This window comes from Typopeltis vanoorti, chromosome 18 (genome assembly GCF_054136105.1).
Source record: "Typopeltis vanoorti isolate ZY-2024b chromosome 18, IOZ_Tvanoo_1.0, whole genome shotgun sequence".
NCBI lineage: Eukaryota > Metazoa > Arthropoda > Arachnida > Uropygi > Thelyphonidae > Typopeltis > Typopeltis vanoorti.
In genome coordinates, this window is record NC_143566.1 from 61,807,927 (window position 1) to 61,835,916 (window position 27,990).

Here is a 27,990-nt window from a genome sequence, read left to right on the forward strand (position 1 = left end):
ACAAAATGCCTTTAGCATCCCCAAACACCGATGGCATGACCTCCCCCCCCCCTGCTGATGGAATTGATTTTGTTTTCTTTGGCGCTGAACAACTGGCCTCTGTCCACTGTTTTGACTGCTGTTTGTATTCTGCTGTGCAATGGTGAATCCAAGTCTCATCCATAGTAATAAATCGACACACAAAATCAGTTTCATTCTTGTTAAAACGCCCCAAGCACTGTTTAAAGATTTTCATGCAAGTGCATTTTTGATCACCCATCTTGCACAAAGCTTTTTCATTTGCAATTCTTCATGCAAAATGTATCCTACACATTGTTTTGAAATGTCTATAGTCTCAGCAATTTCGCTCACTTTGACTCGCTGGTCATCCAGTACCATATCGTGCACTTGATCACTGATTTCTGGTGTTGTTACACTTTTTGGACGTCCTTCATGTGGATCATCTTCAAGGCTGGTATGTCCATTAACTGTCAAAAACGAAGGCCCATAAACTTTTATGAACTTCGAATGAATTTCTTTTGGCGTTAAACCTTCTTTAACAAAGAATTTTGTATAATAAATTTAGTTTAATCCTTTATCCAAGTGTGAGCAAACAACGTTTGTGCCTGAAAGTATCTTCAGGACTGGGATAAGGTGGTACAACACTGGACAACTCGTTGCAAAGGTGGAGCAAGCTAACATCACTCCTATCTCAGTATCTCCCATAATGCAAAACACATCTCTTTGCGGATATGTATAATGTTATGCATTAAGGGAAGGGCCACTACCCAGACTAGTTTCGACCTTTATTGAGGTCTCTTCAGTGGGAGCCAGGCCCAAGTGGAGATACCAGGCAGAAGCATTAGCAAGGTCATCTCTACCTATAGGAGTTGCCAAACGGTGTGCCACCGTTCTATTAAATTACTCTGGATTTAGAGAAAGATGTTGAAAGTTTATTTTTTACTTGGTTAGACTATAATAAATTTAGTTTAATCCTTTATCCAAGTGTGAGCAAACAAAGTTTGTACCTGAAAGTATCTTCAGGACTGGGGTAAGGTGGTATAACACTTTACCCCAGTCCTGAACTAATGAATTTCTGTTTATTTAAAAATAAACAGAAATTCATAGAAGAAGAGCAAAGAATGGCGTATGGCTTGAATCTTCAAGGCCATTGCTGGAATCAATTCTTGCTAGAGGAAATATTTTAAAGATACTGCTTCAGAGTCATATGTGGATGTAGAACACACTGAATATTTATGTTGAATAATTATTTTATTATTGAACTTCATTGAGGTTGGAATTAAGATCATATATATTTGTGAAATGATTCTAAAAAGCTTTGAGAGGTTTTCCTTGATTCACATATAACCTCTTTCTTTGCTTGACTTTTCATTTGTTATTTAAGTTGAGTGAATTCCTTACTATGCTTTACACATGGAGAATTTCACCCAACTTTCTCGACAGCTCCTTGTTAATGTAGTTTGTGTTTGTGAAAATGGAATAATTAATTTTATTTAAATAGTAAAATTGTAGTACATTTCTTTGGAGGAATGGGGTAGAAAAGTGGGCTGATGTATTGACTGAATGGGAGACAGCAACCAAGTCGAAATTGAAATAGATTTGAAATATTTGCTGGTGTTTGAAATAGATTAACAATGTTATTAAGTCTATTTCAAATATTGCTGTTGATTTGTTTGCTGCTTCCCTGGTTAGTGTATCATCAGTTTGCTTTTTTTGTTTTGAAATTCTGAGGAGGTGTACTGTGGTGCTCATGGAACTAATAAAGATTCAGAAATTAATAAAGTAATTATGTGACAAACAATCTCCATGTGGACATAAACATTCAACATTTTAAAGATCTTCTCAGTCAGAATTCCAGAGCCAGTTAGGAATTAGCTCAGTTCTCCACCACCTTTGGTTGAGGTTGAATATGGTATCAAGTATATAAAATCCAACAGAATTTCTAGACCTGATGGTATCCTAAACTAAAATTTTTGAAAAAGGCTGTAGAATTTAAGTGCCACCAGATTCAGACTCTTTTTGTTTACTTTTGGAAAACAGAGGAATAGTAAAATATCAGTTATTCTTGTATACAGGCTTATGTGTTGGTTCGACATACCTCTAATTTTTTAGGAAATGACAACGTAAAAACTATATTATTAATTATAAAAACTTTAATAACTACCTATATTTCGAGAATGTTACATTCTTATGTTCACGCATCACGAAACAATGATATGCACGCAGACACACACTCTAAGCAAATGAAGCTGAAGAAAGGCAACTGAAGTCAGTCCTAGAGTCCTAAAGGTGCCCCATAAGGGTAATAAATTGGGTGGTCTTGGCCATTGGGCTGATGTTCTTAGAATGCAAGCTTCTCATATTTGGGGCAGTCTCATACACCCATATTTGTTGATGTTTGGGAAGTTTTTCAGAGCTGAGGTTGATTCAAGGAATAATCTTTCATATTTATACTTGCTACAGTGTAATAAAGTGGCCTCCTTCTGGCATATTCTGTGGTGGGTGCCCAATGACTAAAATAATCAGTGCACTCACGCTGTAGCACTGAGAAAGATCCCAATAGAAGAAATAATGATATAGGTAGAACAAGGTATCTGCAACCTCCCCAACCATATTGCCAACAATATCAGACTGGATGTAGCCAGTGTTCTTACCTAAGCCAAACCACCAAAAAGCAACCTATCAAAAGATGAATTCAAAGCTCTGTAAAAAACGAAAAACAACAGTAAAATAATAATTACTAAAGTGGATAAGGGAAATGCCACTGTGGTTCTAAACCAAACAGACTACAGGTCAGCTTTCCCCTTTACGTTTAGATCAGTCTACCTATTTCCCTATAGAACATGATCCCACCAGCTCCCAAATATCAGAACACTCCATAGGCTCCTTAAGAAGGTTACCTCTTGACCTGTGGAAGTGACTAACAGACTAAAATCTTTTAACTCCATACTCCCCCCAGCAATATATTGGATACCAAAAATCTATAAGCAGAATGCAGAATACCATTACGTTCCATTTTGGATGGCATTGGTTTCCCCTGCATACAAATTAACCAAACATTTAGCCAAGGTGCTTCCACAATATACTGGCAACACACCTTCAAACATAAAAAAACTCATTCCACTTTAAAGCCAGCATAGAAAACCTCTCACTCCAACACGCTGACATAATGAGCAGTTTTGATGTCTCCTCCTTGTTCACCAATCTCCCACTCAAAGATATCTTAGACCTCATCCAAGCCAAACTTCCTCCCAATATCTCAGCCCTGTTTCAGTTCACTATGAACTCAGGCTATTTCATTTGGCAAAGAGAATTCTACAAACAGATAGAGGGGACAGCCATGGGTTCTCCACTCCTGGCCAATTTCTTTATGGAGACCTTTGAAGAAAAAAAAGACTTAAACTCTGCCCCACATAAACCCACTGTTTGGCTATGCTACGTAGATGATGTATTCGCTATTTGGCTGCAATTTCTCAACACTTAAAAAATCAACACGCCAGGATCCAATTTACCTTAGAAAAGGAAAACAACAACCGTTTCTCCTAAATGTTAAAGATATCAAGCTATTTTAAACCTGGTTTTACTCCATTTCTTGACTTATTTCCCTAAACAGACAAATAAGTCAAGTTTGCGCCTGCACGTAATGCAAGTCTAGCTGACCCCTGCAGGTAGTGCAAGACCAAGGTATCTCATGGTAAAAGTAGAATAAGCTCTGATCACTAATCTTAATATTTACCCATAATGCAAAGCACATCTCCTGGAGGAGATGTATGATGCTTTGTATTAAAGGCACGGGGCCACTACCCAGACCGGTTTCGACCTTTATTGAGGTCTCATCAGTGGGAGCCAGGCTAGAAATATCAAGATTTTAGTAATACTGGGTAGTGGCCCCTTGCCTTTAATACAAAGCATCATATCTCCTCCAGGAGATGTGCTTTGCATTATGGGTAAATATTAAGATTAGTGATCAGAGCTTATTCTACTTTTACCATGAGTTACCTTGGTCTTGCACTACCTGCAGGGTCAGCTAGACTTGCATTTCATGCAGGCGCAAACTTGACTTATTAGTCTGTTTGCTTACTTGGGAAATGGAGTAAAACCAGGTTTAAAATAGCTTGGTATTTTTAACATTTATAATACCCAAGGTAAAATACTTTCTACAACCGTTTCTCCTGATTACATGCCAGCCTGATGGATCCCTGACTTTCTCTGTTTACAGAAAACCTACACATACAAATAGATATATTCAACAGCAGTCACCCCCCCCCCTCCAAACAATATAGGATGATTAAAAAACCTATATAACAGGGCAAAATTAATCAGTTCAGATAACAATGCTCTAACTACTGAACTTAACCATATCCTTAACACCTTCTTAGCCAATGGCTACAATCCTCCAAAAATCCAAAAAATATTAAAACCAGTTAACCACAATTCCCCCCCTCCCCCTTCATAACAGAGATGACTCTAAATCTATCACCATTCCATATATCCAGAGTATATCCGAAAAAACTAACAAAAATCCTAAGAAAATATGACCTCACAACTAGTTACAAACCACATAAGAAATTGGCATCTCTTATCTGTTTCACCAAAGAAGTGGCTACAATCCTCCTAAACCTAGGAGGATTGTAGCCACTTCCCCTAAACCTACCACGTCTCTTGCAGTTGCAGACTGTCCTACTATGGCCAAACAGACAGGACCGCCAATATCAGGATATCCAAACACTAGGACTACATCTGGTTTCACCACTCAGGACTTGCTAACCATGCATTAGACACCCAGCACAGAATACGCTGGAAGAACGCCACTTTATTACACTGCAGCAAGTACAAATATGAAAGATTATTCCTTGAATCGGCCTCAGCTCTGAAAAACTTTCCAGACATCAATAAATTTCAGTGCATGAGACTGTCCCAAATTTGGGAAGCTTGCATTCTAAGAATATTAGCCGAATGGCAAAGACAACCAAATTTAGCCTGCTGGGGGGGGGGGGGGGGGGACCTTTTAGGACCGACTTCAGTTGTCTTTCTTCAGCCTCATTTGCTCAGTGTTAGTGCCTGCATGCACATATCATTGTTTTGTGATTCCTGAAAAATAGGTAGTTATTAATTATAGTTTTTATAATTAATAATATAGTTTACATTATAATAAATTTAGTTCAATCCTTTATCCAAGTGTGAACAAACAAAGTTTGCGCCTGAAAATATCTTCAGGACTGGGGTAAGGTAGTGCAACTCGTAGCAAAGGTGGAGCAAGCTCCCAGCACGCCTATCCCAGTATCTCTCACAGTGTTTTGCATTGTGGGAGATACTGGGATATTTTCAGGTACAAATTTTGTTTGCTCACACGTGGATGAAGGATTCGTGTGTAGAGGCTTAAGTGCTGTGAAGACATCATATTGGAGGCTTAATGGATTTTTTACAACACTCAAAAATAATTAAAATAGAATTTAATACTTCCTATATTTCGTCCTAGTCACTAGGACATCTACGGGGATTACAAAAACAATTAATGTAACATGCACACACAAATCTTACAATACTAAGCCCAACCACGTGGGTGACACTAAAGTCCTATCTAGGTGGAGCCCTCTAAGGGTGGTGGTAGGTGGCCTGGAATGTAAGGTGGGACCTCTAGTGATGAGTGTTTCCCAAATCTTCAGAAGCTTAATGCAACCATATTTATTAAGATTTGGTTGGTTTCTGAGAGCTGCTGCTGTTTCTAAGAAAAGTCTCTCTTTCTTGAATTTGCTGTGGTGGAGTATGGTGGTTTTCTTCCATGATACTCTGTGGGTGGTGTCCAAAACATGGTCAGCCAAGCCTGAATGGCCATAGTTATGTTTACATATGTAAGACTTGTGTTCCTCCAGGCGGATGGATGCTGATCTGCCTGTCTGTCCAAAGTATGCCAGCTTACAGGAACAGGGTACTTTGTAAACTCCAGGCAGCGAGAGAGGAGGGAGTTGATCTTTCGTAGAACTGATAAGGGTAGCAAGTTTGCGGTAGGGCTTATATGCTGTGTGTAGGTTGTACTTTTTTAGTATCTTGGCTATTTTATCAGATGTGCCACGGATGTAGGGTATGGTGATGGCATTTTTAAAATCTTGTTGATGAGAAGGACGGGGAATGGAGGAGGAACTGATTATTTTTTTGATACTGTGTTCGCTGTAGCCATTGGAGAGGAAAGTGTTGTGTATGTGGTTAAGCTCAGTAGTAAGGGCAGTTCCACTGGAACAAAGATTGTGGGTTCTCTTAAGCTTCCGAAGATTTGGGAAACACTCATCACCAGAGGTCCCACCTTACCTTCCAGGCCACCTACTACTGCCCTTAGAGGGCGCTCCACCTAGATAGACCTTTAGTGTCACCCACGTGGTTGGGCTTAGTATTGTAAAATTTGTGTGTGCATGTTACATTAATTGTTTTCGTAATCCCCGTAGATGTCCTAGTGACTAGGACAAAATATAGGAAGTATTAAATTCTATTTTAATTCTTTTTGAGTGTTGTAAAAAATCCATTAAGCCTCCAACATGATGGATAAAGGATTGAACTAAATTTATTATAGTCTAAGAGGACAAAAATTGTCCCTGTCTTAAAACCAGGAAAAACCAACAACAACAAAAACAGAAAACTACCGACCAATTGCCCTGCTTAGCACCTGCTATAAGCTCCTAGAAAGGCTCATCCTTAATAGAATTGCCCCTAAGATATTAGAACAAGTCCCAGTGGAACAATCTGGGTTCAGACATAAACGAAACTGCTGTGATCAAGTTCTGTCACTTACCACACATATAGAGGCAGGCTACCAACAATGCCGGAAAACAGCTGTAGCTTTTGTAGATCTTACTGCAGCTTATGACACAGTCTGGAGGCATGACGCAGTCTGCATGCTGCTCTGTGCAGTCCCTTGCAAAACAATAGCAAAACTAATCGATAACATGCTAAGCAACTGCCTTTTCCAAGTGTGTATGGATGAGAACAAAAGCAAACAAAGAACACTGGATAATGGATTACCACAAGGGTCAGTTCTGGCTCCCCTCCTTTTTAACTTATACATCGCAGATATGCCTCATACAGCCTCTAAGAAGTTTTGCTATGCTGATGACATTGCTCTAGCCACCAGACACACCAATTTTACTACAATGGAAGATACACTAACAAACGACCTTGCAGTCCTAGATGAATACTTCAGCAAATGGAGATTATGCCCGAATCCTAGCAAAACACAAGTTTCATGCTTCCACCTGAACAATAACCAGGCTAACAAAGAACTCATGGTCTACTTCAACCACAAACTGCTACACTACAACAGATTCCCGAAATATCTGGGCATCACTCTAGATAGAACACTATCTTTTAAACCACATTTCATTAACACCGCATCCAAGCTAAAAACAAGAAACAATATACTGCAAAAACTATGTGGAACAATTTAGGGTGGCTCAGCAACAACGCTTCGCTGCACTGCTCTACAGCTGAATACTGCTCACCCATATGGCTGAACAGCGCCCATGTGTATTTGGTTGATGCCCAGCTTAACACCATTATGCACCTTATTTCTGGAACTGTGAAATCAACCCCAGCCTACTGGCTCCCAGTGCTAAGCAACATCCCGCCTCCATACATCCGCAGATCCAACTTTCTTCTACATGAATACAGCAAAATCATGGAAATCCAAAATCTTCCAATCCATGAAGACATCCCACCCCTAAAAATAAACAGGCTAGAGTCAAGGCACCCTCCAATCTTAACAGCAAAAAATCTTGCAGAGAGAAGCTTCAACATGAAGGAGAAGTGGAAAGAGTCCTGGTGTAATACTTCAACAGGGATCTTCCATGAATTAGTGAACCCAACACAGATAACTTCGGGTTTTGACCTACCTCGGAAAACTTGGTCTGCCCTTAACCGAATCCGCACCAACCATGGCAGATGTGCAGACCACCTTTACAAATGGGGCATGATTGCCTCACCCAGGTGTGACTGTGGATCACCCCACCAGACAATTAATCATATTATAGCAGAATGTGTCCTACTTGCATATAGTGGAAACTGTCAGACTTCATCCATGCTACAACAAGTGCAGTCGACTGGATAATCAACCTAGACATTCAGTTGTAGCCTATTCTTGATTCTTGAGTGTCTCTTATATGACTGTATTATGTCTTCTTATTGTACATATGTCTATTACTATGTCCATATATATTAAGGATTAATGTAATGTAACTTTTCATGTGTGAGCCATACGCTAAATAAATAAATAAATATTATAATCTAACCAAGTGAAAAATAAACTTTCACATAGTTTACATTGTCATTTTGTAAAAAATTAGAAAATTTCAGAATTGTGTCAAATGCACCTTTAAATTACTTATTTCATTGGTATAGTTTTTGGTCACATCAACAGACTTATCTTTTTGAAGTTCTGCAAAGGACCATCGTTCTCCATTGGCCTACTGTGGCATCAGATGACTTGAGTCCAGTTAGGGTAGAAACTCATTAAAGCAATAATAGTAATGTCCCATTTAGCAGTGAGTTTGGGGACATGAATATAACACTGATTGGAGGCTAGCAGGATGAAACATATGGTAGGGTGTTGGTACAGGCCTGTTAATTCAGTTGCTGGGGATGAAGAAATGCATTGCCAAATTACTCTGATGGGTACTAAACAAGTAATTATTATGAGTGACTTAAATTGTCCAGTTATTGATTGGGTAACAGAGAAAACTCTTGATAAGAATGATGGAGAATTTATTGAGCTGTTGCAAATGAAAACTTTCTCAAACAGCATGCAAAAGAAGCAACTCGAGGATAAAGAATAAGATTTGATCATAGCATCAGAAGGTGTCTCAATTAAATATGTGACTGTTTTACCACCATTTAGGATAGGTCATTATTATTATTAACATCTGACCTCCATGGAGTCAGAGACTCATCGTGGGAGGCACACACAGTGCTCATCCAACCATTCTTTAAACTGATTCAATATGTCTACACCCACAGCACACAGGCAATGCATTCCACTTACCAACCACTCTCCATGCAAAGAACCTACTCCAAGGAGTAGGTTCTACTGTGTAAGGAGTGTTCACACACTCCTTACACAGTTTCCAGAGATGGCCTCTTCTTCTTCTTCTACCCCCCTCCTCCCATTCTATGAAAAATCTCTTCCATGTCAACCTGATATCAATCGTATCCCCCTTCCTCCTGTTTACGAAGCTCTGCAACTTACATTCTCTCAATCTGTTCTCATACTACACATTCCAAAGACCACTGATCACCTTTGTGAATCTTCTCTGGACTTCCAAAGTATCCTTTCTTTTAGGCTTACACGGTGATCCAAATACATTATGGAAAATTATGGAGACAACTACCGTGTTTGAGTAAAACTTTAGTTTAACATAAATAAGATCCACTTTCGACGTTTCGACCTTTATATTAAGGTCATCTTCTGGAGCATATGCACTATATACAGAAAACAAACTACACTACAATCTACATGGTTTGTTAAAGTTACTGACCAACCCTTACAACAATTATTGGCCTGACCTCTGGCGGAAAAAATAAAATAAAATAAAAATAAAAAATGTACATCAACGCAAGTCTATGTATATGTATATATATACATATTAACACCATGATCATACATATACATTCCAACCAGTTGGTATGGAATGGTATCCAATACTGGCTGAAGGTTGCCTGGAGTCCTCACGTATGATAGATACTACGTGTTAGGTGGGCTGAATGTGCCATCCAGATCCTTGGAATTTTCATGCTGCCATTATTATTGATATTTGGGTGGTTTATCAGAATTTCGAGGCTTCCTTAAATTTTCTTAAAGAAGCTTGTGAAATGTTGAAACATTATCCAAACCTGAACAAAAATGGTGGATTAATCATTCCAAGAATATGGAGAACTCATCTGCAGTTCATATAGCAACAAGAACAAGCCCAAACAGAAAATCTCAATATGAGAGGACTTTAGAAATGTTTAATGTGGTTCCATTTATATTTTTTTATTTAAAAAAAAATTATATTTTTTTATTTAATTTAATTTTTTAATTTATTTTATTATTTTTTTATTTTATTTAATTTTTTAATTTATTTTATTTAATTTTTATTTATTTTATTATTTTTTTATTTTATTTAATTTTTTAATTTATTTTATTTAATTTTTATTTATTTTATTATTTTTTTATTTTATTTTTCCCACAAGAAGTCAGGCTAGGTTAAATAATTAACAAGCATTTAGATTCATCGTACTTTTATATAGCACAGTGTCTTGTAGCTTGCATCCTATACATATCTATTTTTCCTGATGATGATCTCGATACACGGGTCAAAATGTCGAATGTTACTTTCTTAAAGTTTAAGTAAAGTAATTATTCTAACACGTGTTGTGTCTCCATAAATTCTTCACTATGAATGCTGACCACCGTGTAACCTTAAAAGAAAGAGTGACTGATTTTTTATTATTATTATTACCCAAGACCCCATGGAGTCAAAGACTCATCTAGGAGGTCCTGTTGTCATACACACAGCTCATCATACCACATCTTAAATGCACTCAAGTTCACTGCAGAGATCACCCTCTCAGGCAAGGCATTCCAATCATTCACAACTCTGCATACAAAAAACTTGCATCTCATTCCCCTGCTCACACCCTCTTTATACAGTTTCCAGGGATCACTTCTGATTCTCCCCTGATCTCCCACTGTTTTTTGTAAAACCTCTCCAACATTGATCCTATAACAACCCCCCTTACTATCACTTGTAGGTCTCTATCATTCCCCCCCCCTTCTTCCTCCTGTCCACCAGACTCTGTAAATTGCATCTTCTCAATCTTTCCTCATATTCTACAGGTCAGAAACTACCTTAGTCAGTTGCCTCTGAATGCTTTCCATCATCTCTTCTTCCTTCTGAAAACCAGGTGACCAAATCTGGATACAATAGTCCTCGTGTGGCCTAATCAAAGCCTTATACAATGGAACAAGATTCTCTCTACTTCTGTAAGTCAGTGTCCTCTGCATCATTCCCAGAAGTCTTTGTGTTGTCTTTGCAATTTTGGCAGTGTGTCCCCTAAATTTCAGATCCTTATCCACTATCACCCCAATATCTCTTATTTCCTCCACCTTCAACAGTATATCCTCACCAAGCATAAATTCTGCATCCCATCTTTGTTTCCCAAATTTTAAAACCTTACATTTTGCAACATTGAACTGGCATCCACATTCCCGTGCCCAATCACTCAATTTATTCAAGTCTTCTTATAAGGCCACAACATCTTCTCTATTCTTCATGGTTCATCCCAACTTTGCATCATCTGCAAACAACAGAATATCAACATCCAGATCTTCCCCAATATCATTAACATGCAGGTTAAACAGCATTGGCCCAAATCGTAAAACAGACCCCTGAGGCACGCCATTAGTGACTTTCCTTTTCCTAGATATTGCTCTCCCATACACAACTTGCCGATACCTATCAGATGGCCTGCCTCCAATCCAATACACTAATATCAGCCTCATCTGGTCTAGTTTAACTATCAACTTATTATGTGGTAATCTATCAAAAGCCATAGCGAAATCTAAGTATGTCACTGTGTGTCCCTCTCCTCTCTCCAAGGAAGCATTCACCTTATTGTAATAAGTAAGTAGATTACTAAAACATGATCTGCCTTTAGGAAATCCATGCTGTCCATCAAAGATAATACCATTGTTGTCAACCCATTTCTGGATCCTTGTTCTCACAAGCTTCTCCAACAACTTAACCACAACTCCTGACACACAGATAGGCCTATAATTTGATTCTTGAGTTCTACCTCCCTTATGAAGCAGCACAATCTTTCCCTTCTATCACTCCTTAGGAATTTGACCCAATGCAAGACTCATATTAAAAAAATATATCAAGGCAGGTATCAACTCCCTGGCACATTCCTTCAGAATACATGGTGATATATTATCAAGTCCCACAGCCTTATTATCATCTAGTTTGCTCAACTTCCCATACACCTCTTGCTCACTTATAGTCGGTCTCTCCTTCCCATCATCAGCTGCTCTCAATCTCTCTATGAAGTCACATTCACAAGATTGAAAGACCTTTATGAACTGCTCATTAAGTATCTCCACTACATCTTCTGCAACAGCTGTCTTTATACCATTTTCTCCAATCAATGTTATCCTTCCATAATCCTTCTTTTTTTGCTGGCTACATATCAAAAGAACTCCTTAGGATTCTTTTTTGGCTTCATCATCTAACTGCTTTAACATTCACGAGATTGAAAGACCTTTATGAACTGCTCATTAAGTATCTCCACTACATCTTATGCAACAGCTGTCTTTATACCATTTTATCCATTCAATGTCATCCTTCCATAATCATTCTTTTTTTTTTTTGCTGACTACATATTGAAAGAACTCCTTAGGATTCTTTTTGGTTTCATCATCTAACTGCTGTTCATACCTCACTTTTGCTACCCTTACCAACCAAGTCAACCTCCTTGCCTGGTCTTTGTAATCCTCATGGAATTGGTTATCGCCACTTCTATAATGCCTTTCTCTGTATTGCATGCTTAATCTCTCTATTCATCCATTTCACACCTACCTTATTTAACCTTCTGACCCTTGGAATACATATAGACATTGCTTCTAATAGATTGTTCTTGAAAATCCCCCAAACTGCATTGATCTTTTTTCCAGCTAACTCCTCATTCCATGCTACACCTACAAGCTGTCTCCTGATCTCTTCATAATCACCCCCCCCCCTTGTAGTTCCACATATACTCCTTTCTCACAGAGGTCCTCACTGCTGACAACAACCCAGGTAATCATCGCATTGTCACTCTTACCAACTGGTGGGTGATTTGACACCTCATTTATAATTACATCCTCTGATGAGATGACCAAATCCAAGACCCTCAATCCTCGTTTTCCTTCTGTTACGTACTGTCTGAGGTAGTTGTCCCTCTAAAACTCGAGAAACTCATTTTCTTTACTTCCAGTTGCTATCTAATCATTCCAGTTTATATTGCCATAATTAAAATCATCTATAATGATCTTATCACCATTTTCTTATTTGCTTGGCTAATTTGTTTTTACAATATCATAGTCACTACCATGCACGTTACCAGGTCTATAACAACATCCAACAAGTATTTCATTCTATTCACCTCTATCTAACACCATACTGCCTCAAAACCACTGGCATTATTTCCCTCTTGCATCTGTACTTTGTATGGACATAATTATATATCCCAGTGGGTTCTCTATCATCGATAGCACCCCCTCCCCTTTTTACCCTTTCTATTCTCACAAAACACACCAAACCTTCCATCTCTATTCTTGTCAGGATGTTGTCCTCATCTAACCATGTCTCACTTTGAAAATAAGGGGATAAACATCCTTTGTTGTTTTATAGCCAGTAAGCGAAACTAAAGATCGATAACTACAATCTATATAATAAGGGGATGTTTATCCCTTTATTTTCTATTTTAAGGTGCTAGAAAACTAGCCATTTGGCTTTTTATCTTAACTAATATGTCTCACTTATTCCAACAGTTTTTGGGTGAACAGACTCAATTAGTGCAACCATTTCATCTGCCTTGTTTCTTACACTTCTAGCATTTGTATACAAACACAACAGCTCATTTCTGGATCTACAGCTAGTTTCACTGATACCACTCATTCGATGTGATTTCTCCATGCTCAACTGGAACCATTTCCCTTTCTGCTTATTCATTTTAGAACCCCTCCAAGTCCTACTGTTTCCTCTTGATCCAAGGTTATCCCATTCCTTTCCTGTCAATCAACACATGCATCTCCCTTTCTCACACTGTGTTCTCCTGTCCACCCTGAACCTCCCCATTTCCCTCTTCTTCTTGCACACCCATTCTCTATACTCATGCCACTCACTTCCTCATTCATAACTACCTCTTCAATCTCTCCCATCTTACTCTTCCACATCGCTTCCCACTTGATCAGATTCATTCTCTGTACTCACTTCTCTACCTTCCAGCAGCAGTCTCTCTAAGTGACTCACACCAAAATCACTCAAATGCAGTCAATCATCTTATATAGTTCACTTCACTTCATCCATGAAACTCATTCCACACATTAACAAACTATACTCCTTTCTCCTCACACATTTCAGCTAACATATCATTCATAATCCTTGCTCTCCATCTCATCTCACCATTGTCATACCTAAGCAACACGCTTACTACCTTTCCTATTACACTATTCTCTTTTATCCGTCTAAGCAACCTCCTGATATCCATTCTGATGTGCATTTTGTTCACAGTCAAGTCATTCGTGCCTATTAAATCTATCAACTCTTTTCCTCGCTTCCTTCTCATATCCAATTTTAAGTGTCCAGTGGTATACCCCAGAGATCTGTCCTTGGATCCCTGTTGTTTGATCTATATAATAACGGTATTGGGAAGAGCTTGACAGGAGATTTTACTAATCTCCTGTTACGCTGTATATCAGTACAGATTCTACTGGTATACAACAATTAGAGAATGATTTGAATAAGCTTGAAATATTTGCAAATGATGATGACTGTCAATTCAGTGTTAATAAGTATAAAGTTATGCATATTGACATGATGCAATATCCAGCAGCATATTATACTGATGGGATTATGCTTGGAGTAATGGATGAGGCTAGAAATCTTGGAGTTTGGTGGATTGGAAATTAACATTCAAAGATCCCATGGCAAAAATTGGAAATGAAACTCGGAGGATAATTGCAATGTTGAAACGACATTGACATGTATGGATATGGAAGTCATTTTGCCTCTTTATAAAGCCTTGATATGACCACATCTGGAGCACTATGCACAGATTTGGTTTCCTGGGTTCCAAAAGGCTGCAAAGAAGATGATGATTTTGGAATGTAGACTATGAGGACAGATTAATGTAGACTATGAGGACAGATAAACTATGAGGACATATGGACTACAGACTAGTTAAAGTAGAAAGAGGAGTGGTATGATAGAAGGTCTATGAACTTCTTAATGAAGATATAGAATATTGTCTGATGAAATTTTTTATTATATGGAAGGAAGGGAGAGAACACGGGGGCATACACAGTTAAGAAAGGGTAAGAGCTTGCTTTTTCTCTTACAAAGCAGTGAGTGAGTGAGTTTGGCCTCTTGATGAATCCATGACTCCATGGAAGTCTAATAGTAATAATAATAATAGGCTACAAAAGAAATTAGAAAAAGAAAACCATCACTTCTTACTTGCTTACGAGCAGTCTTTGAGTTCATTCTTATCTTCCAATATAGGAAAAACTTCATTAAGTTTAAACAAAAGAAACTTTTGTATAAAGTCATCCAAAATAAAGATTTATTTTTATGTTGTTATTAGTTAATCATTGAATGGGCATGGGAATGGTGATGCCAGTTCAATGTTGCAAAATGTAAGGTTTTAAAATTTGAGAAACAAAGATGGGATGTAGAACTTATGCTTCATGGAGATATATTGTTGGGGGTGGTAGAAATAAGAAATCTTGGGGTGATAGTGGATAAGGATCTGAAATTTAGGGGACACATTGCCAAAATTGTGAGGACAACACAAAGAATTCTGGGAATTATGCAAAGGACACTGACTTGTAGAAGTAAGCAGATTCGTGATCCATTGCATAAGTCTCTGATTAGGCCACACATGAACTACTGTGCACGGATTTGGTCACCTGATTTTCAAAAGGACAAAGGGATGTTGGTAAGGGTCCAGAAACGACTCAATAAGGTAGTTTCTGGAATGTCAGATATGAGGAAAGGTTGAGAAAAAGCAATTTACAGAGTCTAATAGATAGGAGGAAGAAGGGTGATATGATAGTGACCCTCAAGTTAGGGGGGGGGGGGTTGTTATAGGATCAACGTTGAAGAGATTTTACAGAAAACTGTGGGATATTAGGGGAGAACCAGAGGTCATGCCTGGAAGCTGTATAAGGAGGGTGTGAGCAGGGGAGTGAGAAGCAGGTTTTTTGCATGCAGTGTTGTGAATGATTGCAATGCCTTGCCTGAGAGGGTGATGTCTGCAGAGAATTTGAGTGCATTTAAGATGTGGTATGATGAACTGTGTGTATGACAACAGGATTCCATGTGGTCTTAAGTCAAGTGGATATTAGATCCAGTATTATTTCAAAGCCGAATGTAGAAATGATGAAAGTTTTGTTAGGTAAGTTGACCAGAGAGCTTAGGAGAATACATTCCCTGGCATTCACGAGTTGCCTTAGTATTAGTATGGACCACATAGAAGACATAGGTGCCACCCAAGGGGTTATATATTCGCCTTTTATTGTTCCATTTTGATAAGTTCTCACTAACCTGACAGCTGTGGCAAACTTGTTGGTTCTCCTCAGAGATCAGGTAGAAACCTTAAGAGAGCAAAAACTCTTGTTCAGTACTAAGGAACTTGAAATGTCTACTAAGGCAACTCGTGAATGCTGAGGGAATGTATTCCCGTAAGCTCTCTGGTCAACTCACCTCATGAAGCTTTCATACTTTCTACATTCAGCTTGAAATAATGCTGGATCTAATATCCACTTATGTAAAATTATATAAGTGGATATTAGATCCAGCATTATTTTACATTTTACATTGTCAAACAGAAGCCTTTTGGCTCTTTATTTTAGTAAATAATTATATTTATTTCTCCCTCTTTTATTTGGTATGTGTATGTGTTTTTCAATTGCTTTTAGGCCATTGTTTTGTTTATTTTTTGCACTCAATTTTTGTGATCATGTTGAGGTCCCTTCTCTCTCTCTCTCTCTCTGTAGCTTTGATCCTTAAACATTCCCAAAACTGTTGGTATAATCACAGTTACTTGTTTCAGTGCTACATAATTCAGAAAAACTAGGATTTCATTGTTTAATCTGTTGAGCTGTGCTTTCTAAGCTTATTAGATACTTTGTCAACAGATTCCTATCATAATAGGCAAATAAGTGAATTATCTATATACTTTTGTTTAAAGTTATATTACTGAAAAAAGAGAATAATTATTTATTTGGTGACCTCAGTTACCCTACTTAAAATAAACCTTTTAAATAGTTCATAGACATTAGACAGTATAAACAAAAATGGCTAGAACATTTAAATCGAATGGACAACAGCAGACTACCAAAAATATTATACAGATACAAAATAAGTGGAAAAAGAAGAATCGGAACAACCAAGAAAGAGATGGCATGAGACCAGAACAGGCCACATGGCCTATATTCCATGTTAGGAAGAAGAAGAATAGTTCATAGAATTTAATTAAAATACTAACAAATACAGGGATCTCTCAAATATCCAACCTTACCAAATGAATGAACCCCTATTTAACTAATTCTTGAATGGTTTGGTGTATATCAACTGACTTCTGGTGTAGCACCATGTAATTGTACAGTTATCTCCAACCCTTCAATTATCTGACTGGCAAATTGCTCTCCTGCTGTGGTTGGATAATTGAGAGATTACTGTAACTCATAACTACAATAAAGGAATTTTAAATTAACTTTAAGCTTGTGGTTTCTTATTTTTCAGCATGAGAAATAACTTGATATTCTTAATTAACCATATTGTTGAAATGTTTTTTTTTAATTTAATTTCCATCCACAAAAGGTTGCACTTTAGCCATCCCACAGCACCAAGTTGTTTGGGTAAATTAAGCAGAGATAATGCAGTGATCTGATCCAAAGTTAATGGATGCCTGATATAGGCATCCAGTAACTTGTGTGGTAGTATCACTGGGCATCCAAATTTATCCATCACCTAAATATGTTCTTGAGCATCTGTTGTAAATTATATTTGTAGATTGAAACAGATGATGTCAAAATTTAAATTACCTAAGGTAGCAAATAGACCAGAGCCAGCACTGTGCTGTCAGAACACAGTGTAGCAAACTCAGTGACATTTACATATTTTTTACATTTTTTATGTAATCATTTTTTCGATTATTAGAAGTACTTAACCACTTTACTGGCCATTAAAGATCAAATACGCATCCTCTAAAGCTTCGTATCCATCATAAATTTCAATGTGATATCAATGGTATTAAAATTTTAATATGCACTTCACATCCATGGTAATGTGGACGTATATATACATCCTGGCCGGTAGCGTGGTTAATAGAAAATATTTGTTACTTATTTATTTTTTCTTGTATACAGACTTAAATGTATGATTATGCCATTAGCATTCTTGCTGGTCTGCATGACCAAGTGGATGTTCCCATTCTAGGATCAGATATTTGTTAATGTCTTAAGGGGAATTTTAATGCTCTAGTGAGACCAACTGATTACTGGAAGCCTGAAATGGCTTAAAAAACAATTTTATGTTTTTTTTTTTATCTGGAGCATGGGGGTTTTGGATTATGTAACACTTCTTTTCTCCTCACTATACTACTCTGTGATAGGTACTGCAATCTTTCATGGTTGTGATGATACAAAAAATAATAATCTTAATAAGAATTCTTTTTTACATAATTTTTTATTACTTTCCTGCTGCTGTCATGGACTGTACATTCATTATGTGAGTATTATTGTTTCTTCTGCCATGTGTATTATTGTTATTGTTCTTTGTGACTAATGATGTTACTTCATCCTACCAGCATTTTTGTTAACTATCCTTTACTCAATATGTTACAGGTGTGCCGCCTGTGCCTCCTCCTAAACCACCTCACCTGATGGGAAAATTGCCTAATGTTGCATCTCAAACCATAGGATCTGCTACTTCCTTTTTATCTACCCGTGGGATGCATTCAGTGTCTTCTTCATGTCTTACATCACCACAAAAACCAAAACTCTTTCCTATGCTTCCTCTTACAAGCATTGAAGATGATATGTTATCATCTGAAGATTACTGTAGTGAACCTCCTGCAGATCCCAAAACATGTGACATAAAACAAGGGATGGAAACAACAATTGAAATAACAAAGGAAAAAATGGGATTAGGTCTTAGCATTGTTGGAGGTTCTGACACACCATTGGTAAGTATAGCGTGTCACTATGTTAATATGTTTTTGAAGATTAGATTGCTTCTTCTTCTTTTTTTTTTTTTTTTTTTCAAATTCATTTGCAAGCATTTATTTTAAATACTTGATAAATAAGTGTCATTTTTTTTTTCTTCCTCTTTCTCAAGGTCAGTATAGTGTACTTGGATATTTCAGATTTGTGACAGACAAGGAGTGTCATCATTGTAGATTCCTTATCAATTTTAATCTTTTTCTCTGAAGGTAGAAAGAGTGGATTTTACATGCCTGGGAGAAAATTATTGATAGAATATTATGTAGTAAGATTAGGTGAAGAGAATTGCATCAAAAACAGATACATTTTATCTGTAAAAAGTGATGTCGTTATGGTGATAATATTAACCAGAGATTATTATTATTATCATCATCCCAAGACCCCATGGAGTCAAAGACTCATCTAGGAGGTACTTTTGTCATACACACAGCTCATCATACATGCCTTAAACACACTCAAATTCTCTGCAGACACCACCGTCTCAGGCAAGCATTCCAATCGTTCACAACACTGCATGCAAAACACTTTCTTCTCACTCCCCCTGCTCAAACATTCCTTATACAGCTTCCAAGAATGACCTCTGGTTTTCCCCCTGATCGTTCCTGTTTTCTGTATAACCTCTTCAACATTGATCCTATAACAATTCCTTACTAATGTGTAGGTCTCTATCATATCACCCCTCTTCCTCCTATCCACTAGACTCTGTAAATTGCTTCTTCTCAACCTTTCCTCATATTCAACATTCCAGAGATCAAAAACTATTGTAGTCTGTTGCCTCTGGACCCTTTCCAATATCTCCTCATCCTTTTTGAAAACAAGGTACCAAAACGAGGCAACAATGGAACAAGAATCTCTTACTTCTACAGGTCAGTGTCCTATGCATCATTCCCAGAATTCTTTTTGTTGTCCTTACAATTTTGGCAAAGTGTCACCTACATTTCAGATCCATGTCCACTATCATCCCAAGATCTCTTATTTCCTCCACCCCCAACAATATGTCCCCACCAAGTATAAATTCTACATCCCAACTATATTTCCAAAATTTTAAAATCTTACATTTTGCAACATTAAATTTGTATCCCCATTCCTGTACTCATTCACTCAATCTATTCAAGTCTTCTTGTAAGGCCAAAACATCTTCTCTACTCTGCATAGTTCCAAATCTTTGCAAATATCATTAACATACAGGTTAAACAGCAATGGTCCTAAAACAGACCCCTGAGGCACACCACTAGTGACTCTATTCTTCAAGGATATTGCTCCCGCATACACAACTTGCTGATACTTATCAAATAGCCGGTCTCCATCCAATGCACTAATCTGATATCCAACCTCATCCACTCTAGTTTGACTATCAAGTTATCATGCAGTAATCTATCAAAAGCCTTTGCGAAATCTAAGTATACTACTGTGTATCCTTCTCCTCTGTCCAAGGAAGCCGTCACCTTATTGTAATACCATAATATAATACCATTGTTGTCAACCCAATTCTGGATCGTAGTTCTCAACAGTTTTTCCAACAACTTAACCAACACCTGACACAAGATAGGCCTATAATTTGATGTCTGAGTCCTATAGCCTTATTAATATCAAGTTTGCTCAATTCCCCATATACCTCTTGCTCACTTACGGTCAGTCTCTCCTCCTCATCATCAACTGTTCTCAAACTCTCCATGATGTCACATTCACAAGAATGAAAAATCTTTATGAATTACTCATTAAGTATTTCTACTATATCTTCTGCAGCAGTTGTCCTTATTCCATTTTCTCCAATCAATGTCATCCTTTCATAATCTTCTTTTTTTTTTTTTTTTTGTTTTGCTGGCTGCATATCGAAAGAACTCCCTAGGATTCTTTTTGGCTTCATTAGCTAACTATTGCCCATACTTCACTTTTGCTACCCTTACCAACCAAGTCACCCTCCTCACCTGGTGTTTGTACTCCTCGTGGAATTGGTTATTACCACTTCTCTTATTCTGCCTCTATAATGCCTTTTTCCTCTGGATTACATGCTTAATTACTTCATGTAGTCCAAAATATTGGCAGTGTTCTAGGTCTTCACAGAGTTGCATGATTCATTATGGGTGCAACCCCTCCTCCCTCATTTCTATAAATTGAACTGATTGCTATACCTTACCTTAATCTCTTTTCTTGAAAGGCCAACATCCTCTCCATGTGGGGATGTTGGCCTTTTTCAATTTCTGAATATACCCTTTCCATATTCTATTCTGTTCTCTTCTTCTTCCTCTAAGCCTTTCTTTTTTAGCTTTGCTATTCTCCAGACAATTATTACTGGAGATCCAGTACCCTGCCCATGTTCCTTACAGCATTCCCTGTCGACATATGGAAAGATAGATCCTGGTAATGTGAATGCACTGCTTTTGGAAAAAGAGGTAATGCTGGATGTCCCAGCTAGAAATGATCAACTAGACACCTTGACCTGCAATTATCAGTCGTGTCTAGGCTCATTTTCTCCTTGGCATGGGGGAACAGAGTTCAAGACCTACTTTAGTGCTGTATTGCATGTGGAGATAGCCTTTCCATTTCCAAATGCAATCATTATTTTCCAGATAATAGTGGGCATACATGTGTGCTAGATAGAGCTCTGGTACTAAATCCATCTCTTGTGAGTATAAATACTTCATTCTCAAATTAATCTTACAAGGCTTAACATGTCCAGAAACTATTGAAACAACAAACAAAACAAACAACAAGAAACAGAAAACATTAAAGCATACGATTGTTTTTTATAATTCAATCCCTTCAATTGGTGAATGCCCAATAAGGAAGATGCACCCTTCTTTATCCAGAAGGATTTAGACAAATTGTCAAGATTTTCAAAATCATTAAAAAAAATTTTGTTCAGGTGATATTCTCATTGAAACAGCAGCTAAAAAACATTCTGAACAACCTCTTTCATTCAACATCTGTTGGGAAAATATCAGTTACCTTGCTCCCATAAAACAAAATATTCCAGCAGAGTGATATCAAAGTGAAACCTCTTCAATGTTCCAACAAGAGATTTGCTTAAATTGAAAGATCAAGGAGTGACACCAGTATGATGAATTCTAATACATCAGGTTTGTAATCTTGTATCAACAAGAAATATCATCTTTAACATCCCATTAACTTTCAACTTCAATCTCAACTGCCTTGTAAGACTTTTACATTCTGAATCTTTTAAGGTGTATCAAATATAAGAAATATGATTATATTTCATCTCTAGTGGAATGCCCCCCCCCTCCCCCATTATTCACAAACTACAAACAATCCTATGGCAGTACAACAATGCCAAGTGGGAAGATCACTGAGACCTACTGATCCTTTCCATGATCACAAATCAGAAATTCCTGTCCAATATCCAATCCATTGTTTTCCATGAAGTGTACCAGCAGGGTAGTTAAAAAAAAAAAAAAAAAAATATATATATATATATATATATATATACACACACAGTAGTACCCGACTTACGCGAATCCAGAGTTACACGGTTTCTTATATGTACGTATTCCCGTCAGGCCTCACTGCTAGTCATATCTTTCCATGCTGGCCGCATTCGCCAGTGTAGTACATGCTGTGAACAAGCACTGACATGTTTCGTGCAGTCTCCATTCATACACAATTTTTATAGTCTACAAAATCACATAAAAAATAATAATATCGTCCAAAAGAAGCAAGTTCAATTCTTCTACAGCTAGCAAGAAAAGAAAAACATTGACTTTGGAAACAAAACTCGACATTATTAAGGATTTTGAAGGCGGAATAAAAATTTGTGAGCTATCAAAGAAGTTCGATCTACAGGAATCCACAGTAAGAACAATCATAAAAGATAAAGAAAGAATTCTCGTTGCTGTGAAAAATGTCCAATCATTGAATTCAAGCATAATTTGTAAACGTCATGGGATTATTGGTGAGATGGAAATGATGCTTAAATTATGGTGTGATAATCAAGTGAGAGTAAAATATTGCCCAGTTGATCAAACAACAATATGTAGCCATGCCAAGCTGATTTTTGAGAGGCTGAAAGTAGAAGCGGCCAAAGAAGAAAATTTCGTGGCCAGTAATGGTTGGTTCAACCGATTTAAAAATCGCTGTAACTGGCACTGCATCGTGGAGAGGCAGCAATCGCTGATAAATGAGACACTTAAGGCTATCATTGAGGAAGGTAGCTATAGCAGTCAAACCATATTTAACGTAGACGAGACCGGCTTGTTCTGGAAAAAGATGCCTAAGAGAACTTTAATTGCACATGAAGAGAAAACATTTCCTGGCTTTAAGGCTTCCAAAAACCAGTTGACAGTAATGCTTGGTGGAAATGCAGCTGGTGATTGCAAGTTAAAACCTCTCTTAATTTATCGCTCTGAAAGTCCAAGAGCTCTGAAAAAAAAATCTAAAGCTGGCTTACCAGTGATTTGGAAGTTAAATTCTAAAGCTTGGGTGACAGCTTCTATTTTTGAAGACTGGTTTGGTCACCACTTCATACCTGAAGTCGAACGTTATTGCCAGTTTAAAAAAATTCTGTTTAAAGTTATGCTCATTATTGATAATGCACCTGGTCACCCTCCTGCAACTGTAATTGATTTTGATCCACGTGTAAAGTTGTTTTCTTGCCTCCAAATACAACCAACTTACTTCAACCGATGGACCAAGGAGTTATCAAAACATTTAAAGCGTACTATACACGCCGTTCGTTTGCAAGTCTGAATGAAGCTATGAGGCAAAATGAGCAACTGTGTGTTAAAGAGTTTTGGAAACAGTTTAATGTTTTAGATGCTGTAAGGATTATCAGAGATTCTTGGGGTGAAATTTCCCAAAAAACCTTGAATGGTGTCGGGAAAAAACTTTGTCCATCCTTTTTTAAATGTGAAACGAAAATGTTGCCAGAAACTGATCAAGTTGCTGAGGCAATAGAAGAAGTTGTCAACCTTGCCAGGCAATTAGATTTAGAAGTCGACAGTGAAGATGTCAGTGAGCTGTTAGACTCACATAACAAGGAGCTTGCAATCGACGAGCTCATAGAGATGCATAAGCAAAGCACTACTGAAGAGACCGAAATCTCAGATCCAGTTTTACCAGAAAAGCACACGACAATTGCTAAATTAATAGAAGATCTCAGCTTAATTAAGAAAAGTTTACAGATTTTGGAGGACATTGAGTCTAACGAGGAATGAATTGTAGCCACACGGCAAGGAATAAAAAAATCACTGGCTTGCTATGAAGAAATTTTGTGTGACAAGAAAAAGACATTATGCTGTCAGACAAATCTATTAGATTTTCTGAAACCATCGACATCGAAATAACTTTCTTTTTTTTATGTATGAAAAACTACAATTATGATTACTGTATATTTCTTAAAAAATATAGGTGTTTTTGTAAACCTTTGGTCCCAATTGTATGTTTGTATATATAAATTACATACAAAATTATACCTGAGTTACGCAAATTCAAATTACGCGCTTTTCGTTGGTCCCACCTACCGTGTAACTTCGGGGTATCACTGTATATATAAGTCCACGTGGTTAACTTAGTGGCTGTGCGCTTCGCAACCATATGCCTGGGGAAGGAGTGTCCTAGGTTCAATTCCCGTCGGTAACATGAAGAGCTGAAGGATCTTCCTCAGCCATAGCCAAGTTAGCCGGTCTTGGGCGTGGACAGTATGGTTTTTTCCCCAGTTTATCCTGGGGTTTTTCATCCTGCAAAACAGGCAAACCGACCTTGGGAACTCAGCACTACAGGGCATAGGGCTGACCAACTTATCCTGTGAACGGTATGAGGTCCAATGATTAATAAATGATTAATCGACACCGCAAGGTAAAAGAGGGAAAAAGAAGATGAGATATATCTAGATATATCTCATCTTTATTTAGACTACATATTCATACACAGTCTATACTGATGGTTTGCACTTGTAACAAAAAACAGTCATTAACAATACCAAGTCTGATTTGAAAGGACTAAATGTAGAGAACTAACATCTAATACCAATGAGAGTTGTGCCTTCTGGTCCCTTACAAAAGCTGTTGGGTATGATTTCTTTTCTTCTGTGCTCCTACTTCTCTCATCTGGATGGCAGTATTGCAACAATATCTAAAGATAAAGCTGACTTTCTGGAATCATTTTTTTCATCCAAATTCTATGCAGAATTTGGATGGCTAAGTCATATCACCTTCATCTTTACCTGAAACATTGCACTGCATGCCTCCTTGACCTTCTGAGAGAAAGACATCAGAAGAATCTAGAACTTGGATACCAAAAAAGGCTTCTAGTTCTAATGGTATTTTGCCTAATTATGCTCAAAAAGTGTGCTTTCTCTCCTTTATCTTCTCTACAGTATTAATATCACTAGCATCCATTCTACATGTATTATGGATGCTAGTGAGTATTATACTCACTAGCATCCATGAAAACAAGCCTATGTACAACCAATTAAAAAAAAATAAACATCTACCATCAAACTGATGAGAGCAATCATCTCATACAGCACCGAGATGATTTTTTTTTTTTTTTAATAATATATGGTCCACACTCACAAAAGGCCACAAGACCTATAGTACATTAGAACTATGTCTTGAGGGGGGGCTAGATGAATTAGAAGAAAGGAAAAGTCTGTTCAGATTTTGCTTGAAGAGCTGAGAGTTGTAATCTTTGGGGAAGGCACACAGTGAAGTTGGTTTACAGTGGCTCTTGTTTTTAATGATATTGGAGGAGAGTGGAGGAATAATAGTAGCCAATTCAGCAGAGCACTGTTCATGAAAGTATCTGTAGTCACAAGTCACAAACTGCATGTCTATGAGAGAAGAGGGATTATTAATTATCCAAATTGTCCTCTTCTGGATAGAATTGAGCAATCTTAGAGAGGATTTTAGTGCCCCACCATAAACATGGGAGCAATATTCCATGGCTTGGCAGATTAGGGCTTTCTTTTTGTTGGAAGACTATAGAGTTAACATCTGTGAAGTAGTGTCTTGTGCAAAAAAGTACACCAAGTTTTTTGGCGGCTGCATAAGCTATAGTTGAAATATGGTTGCGCCAGGAAAGATTGAAAGTGCAAGCAAATCTAAGAAGAGAAATCTGATCATGTTTGGACATATTAGTATTACTGAAGGTAAGGGGTGAGGAAAGAGAGCTCTAACTTGTGAGAGATCAGGCAGAACTGAATTTTGGTGGTATTGAAGTTTAGAAGGTTGTCATTGTGTCACTGGGATATAATTAGGAGATCTGAGTTCAGGTCCCTGGTCATGGTATATGATCTTGAGGATTTTAATATTTCACCACTAACTAACAGATTTGTCAAATGAAAAGGAGGAATGTAGTGTACTGTCATCAGCAAAGCTATGGATAGGATTTGGAAGTCTGTGAGAGCAGGTCGTTTACATGCAAGAGAGAGAGAGTGGGTGAAAGAACAGAACCCTGGGTGCTCCTGCATTGGTGGGGAAATCTGAGGAGAGTAAGCCATCCACCATGTTATGTAGTGAGCCACTAGTGAGGGAGTTGGTGATCCAGTTGCAGCATAGTGTGGAAGGCAGACCATAGGATGGTAGTTTGGTGAGTGTGTCCCTGTGTCAAACCCGATGAAATGCCTTTGAAATGTCAAGGGCAACCACATGAGTTTCTCCAAATTTCTCCTTGGCTTGAGTCTATAGGTTGGTGGTGAAAGCAAGAAAATCAGCTGTAGATTGCAAGTGGCAGAATCCATACTACTGGTTACTGATTAGTTAGTATCTCTAGATCAGTGTTTCTCAGTGTGGGGCATATGCCCCACAGATGGTGCAATTTGAATATTTTGAGGGAAATTAGAAAATGATGTTGTATTCATCACCTCATCACTGATATACTCAAAACACTCACCATTGTTGGCGAGGTGGGGGGGGGGGGCATCAAAATCTTTGAGGCGTTGAGGTGGGGCATGATCCAAAAAAACTTTGGGAAATACTGCTCTAGATGGTTCAAGAGTTGGTTGTTGATGACCTTCTCCATTATTTTTGAGAGAACAGAAGTGAAAGCATTTGAATGGTAGTTTATTGGTTGACTATTATCACCTTTCTTTGGGATGGGCTGGATGTGGACCTGTTTCCATGTTGTCGGGTGAATACCAGTTGAATAGGATAAATTGAAGAGGTGATACAGGATGGGTGTTAGTTCTGGGGGACAATTTTTTAACACAATAGGTGGGATATCAGGACGAAATGCCTTGTTTGCATTCAGGTTATTAAGGTTGTTTCGAATTTCTTTTTGTTGGAAGACTATAGAAGACATGAAGGAGCTGTTCTTTGTGGAGTAGAGGGAACATTGTCCAGGTCATCGGTGCAGAAATTGGAAGAAAAGAGTGCAAGTAAGTTGGCCTTGTCTTTTGATGAGGCGACTACTGGATGTGAGAGTAGTGGAAACTTGGGTTGGCAGAAGTTGCACCCAATGGCCCTGGCAAGGGACTAGAAGAAGTGACTGCCATTGGGCAGGATGCAACTTTGCAGTATTTGGCCCTTTAAAAGTCTGACTTGAACTTGGTGATGATTCTTTTACAACTGTTGCAGGCTGCAGCATAGGCATAGAGGGCAACTGCAGCTTTGGTCTTGAGCCAATTGTGGTAAGCAGAGGTTTTTTTTCTTTTACAGCATTGGCACACTTTTTTGAGAACCAAGACTTGGATGGTAACTAAGAGTTTGGACTGGAATAGGGGATGAAAGCCTTCATTCCTTTGAGGATGATGATGATTTCTGTTATTAAATCTGATCAGGTGTTTGGATCAGAAGAACTGAAGCAGTAGTTGAACTATGGGAAGGAGGAATAGAAGTTACAGAGGTCCTCACAGTTGGCACGAGACTGTGAACTCGTGGGTGTAAGTTGTTCTGCAGTAAAAGAGACTTGTATGAGGTTGTGGTCTGAGTTTCCAAGAGGAGAACTGACAACCACAGTATACTGGAACGGGAGCTTGTTAGGAAGATACCAAGCGTGTTGGCAAATTGGAGGGGTTGTCTGGT

General features: G+C 37.9%; 1 protein-coding gene across 3 annotated transcripts in view; it reads left to right on the forward strand.

Annotated features, from left to right (window-relative positions):
- LOC150096712 (multiple PDZ domain protein-like) overlaps positions 1-27,990 on the forward strand; it is a 1,501,001-nt gene that overhangs the window by 1,330,641 nt on the left and 142,370 nt on the right. For all 3 annotated transcript variants that reach the window (XM_090408593.1, XM_090408594.1, XM_090408595.1), the window contains one exon: positions 18,635-18,975. In XM_090408593.1, the coding sequence (XP_090264719.1) occupies positions 18,635-18,975 (341 nt within the window). The remainder of the gene's footprint in view (positions 1-18,634; positions 18,976-27,990) is intronic.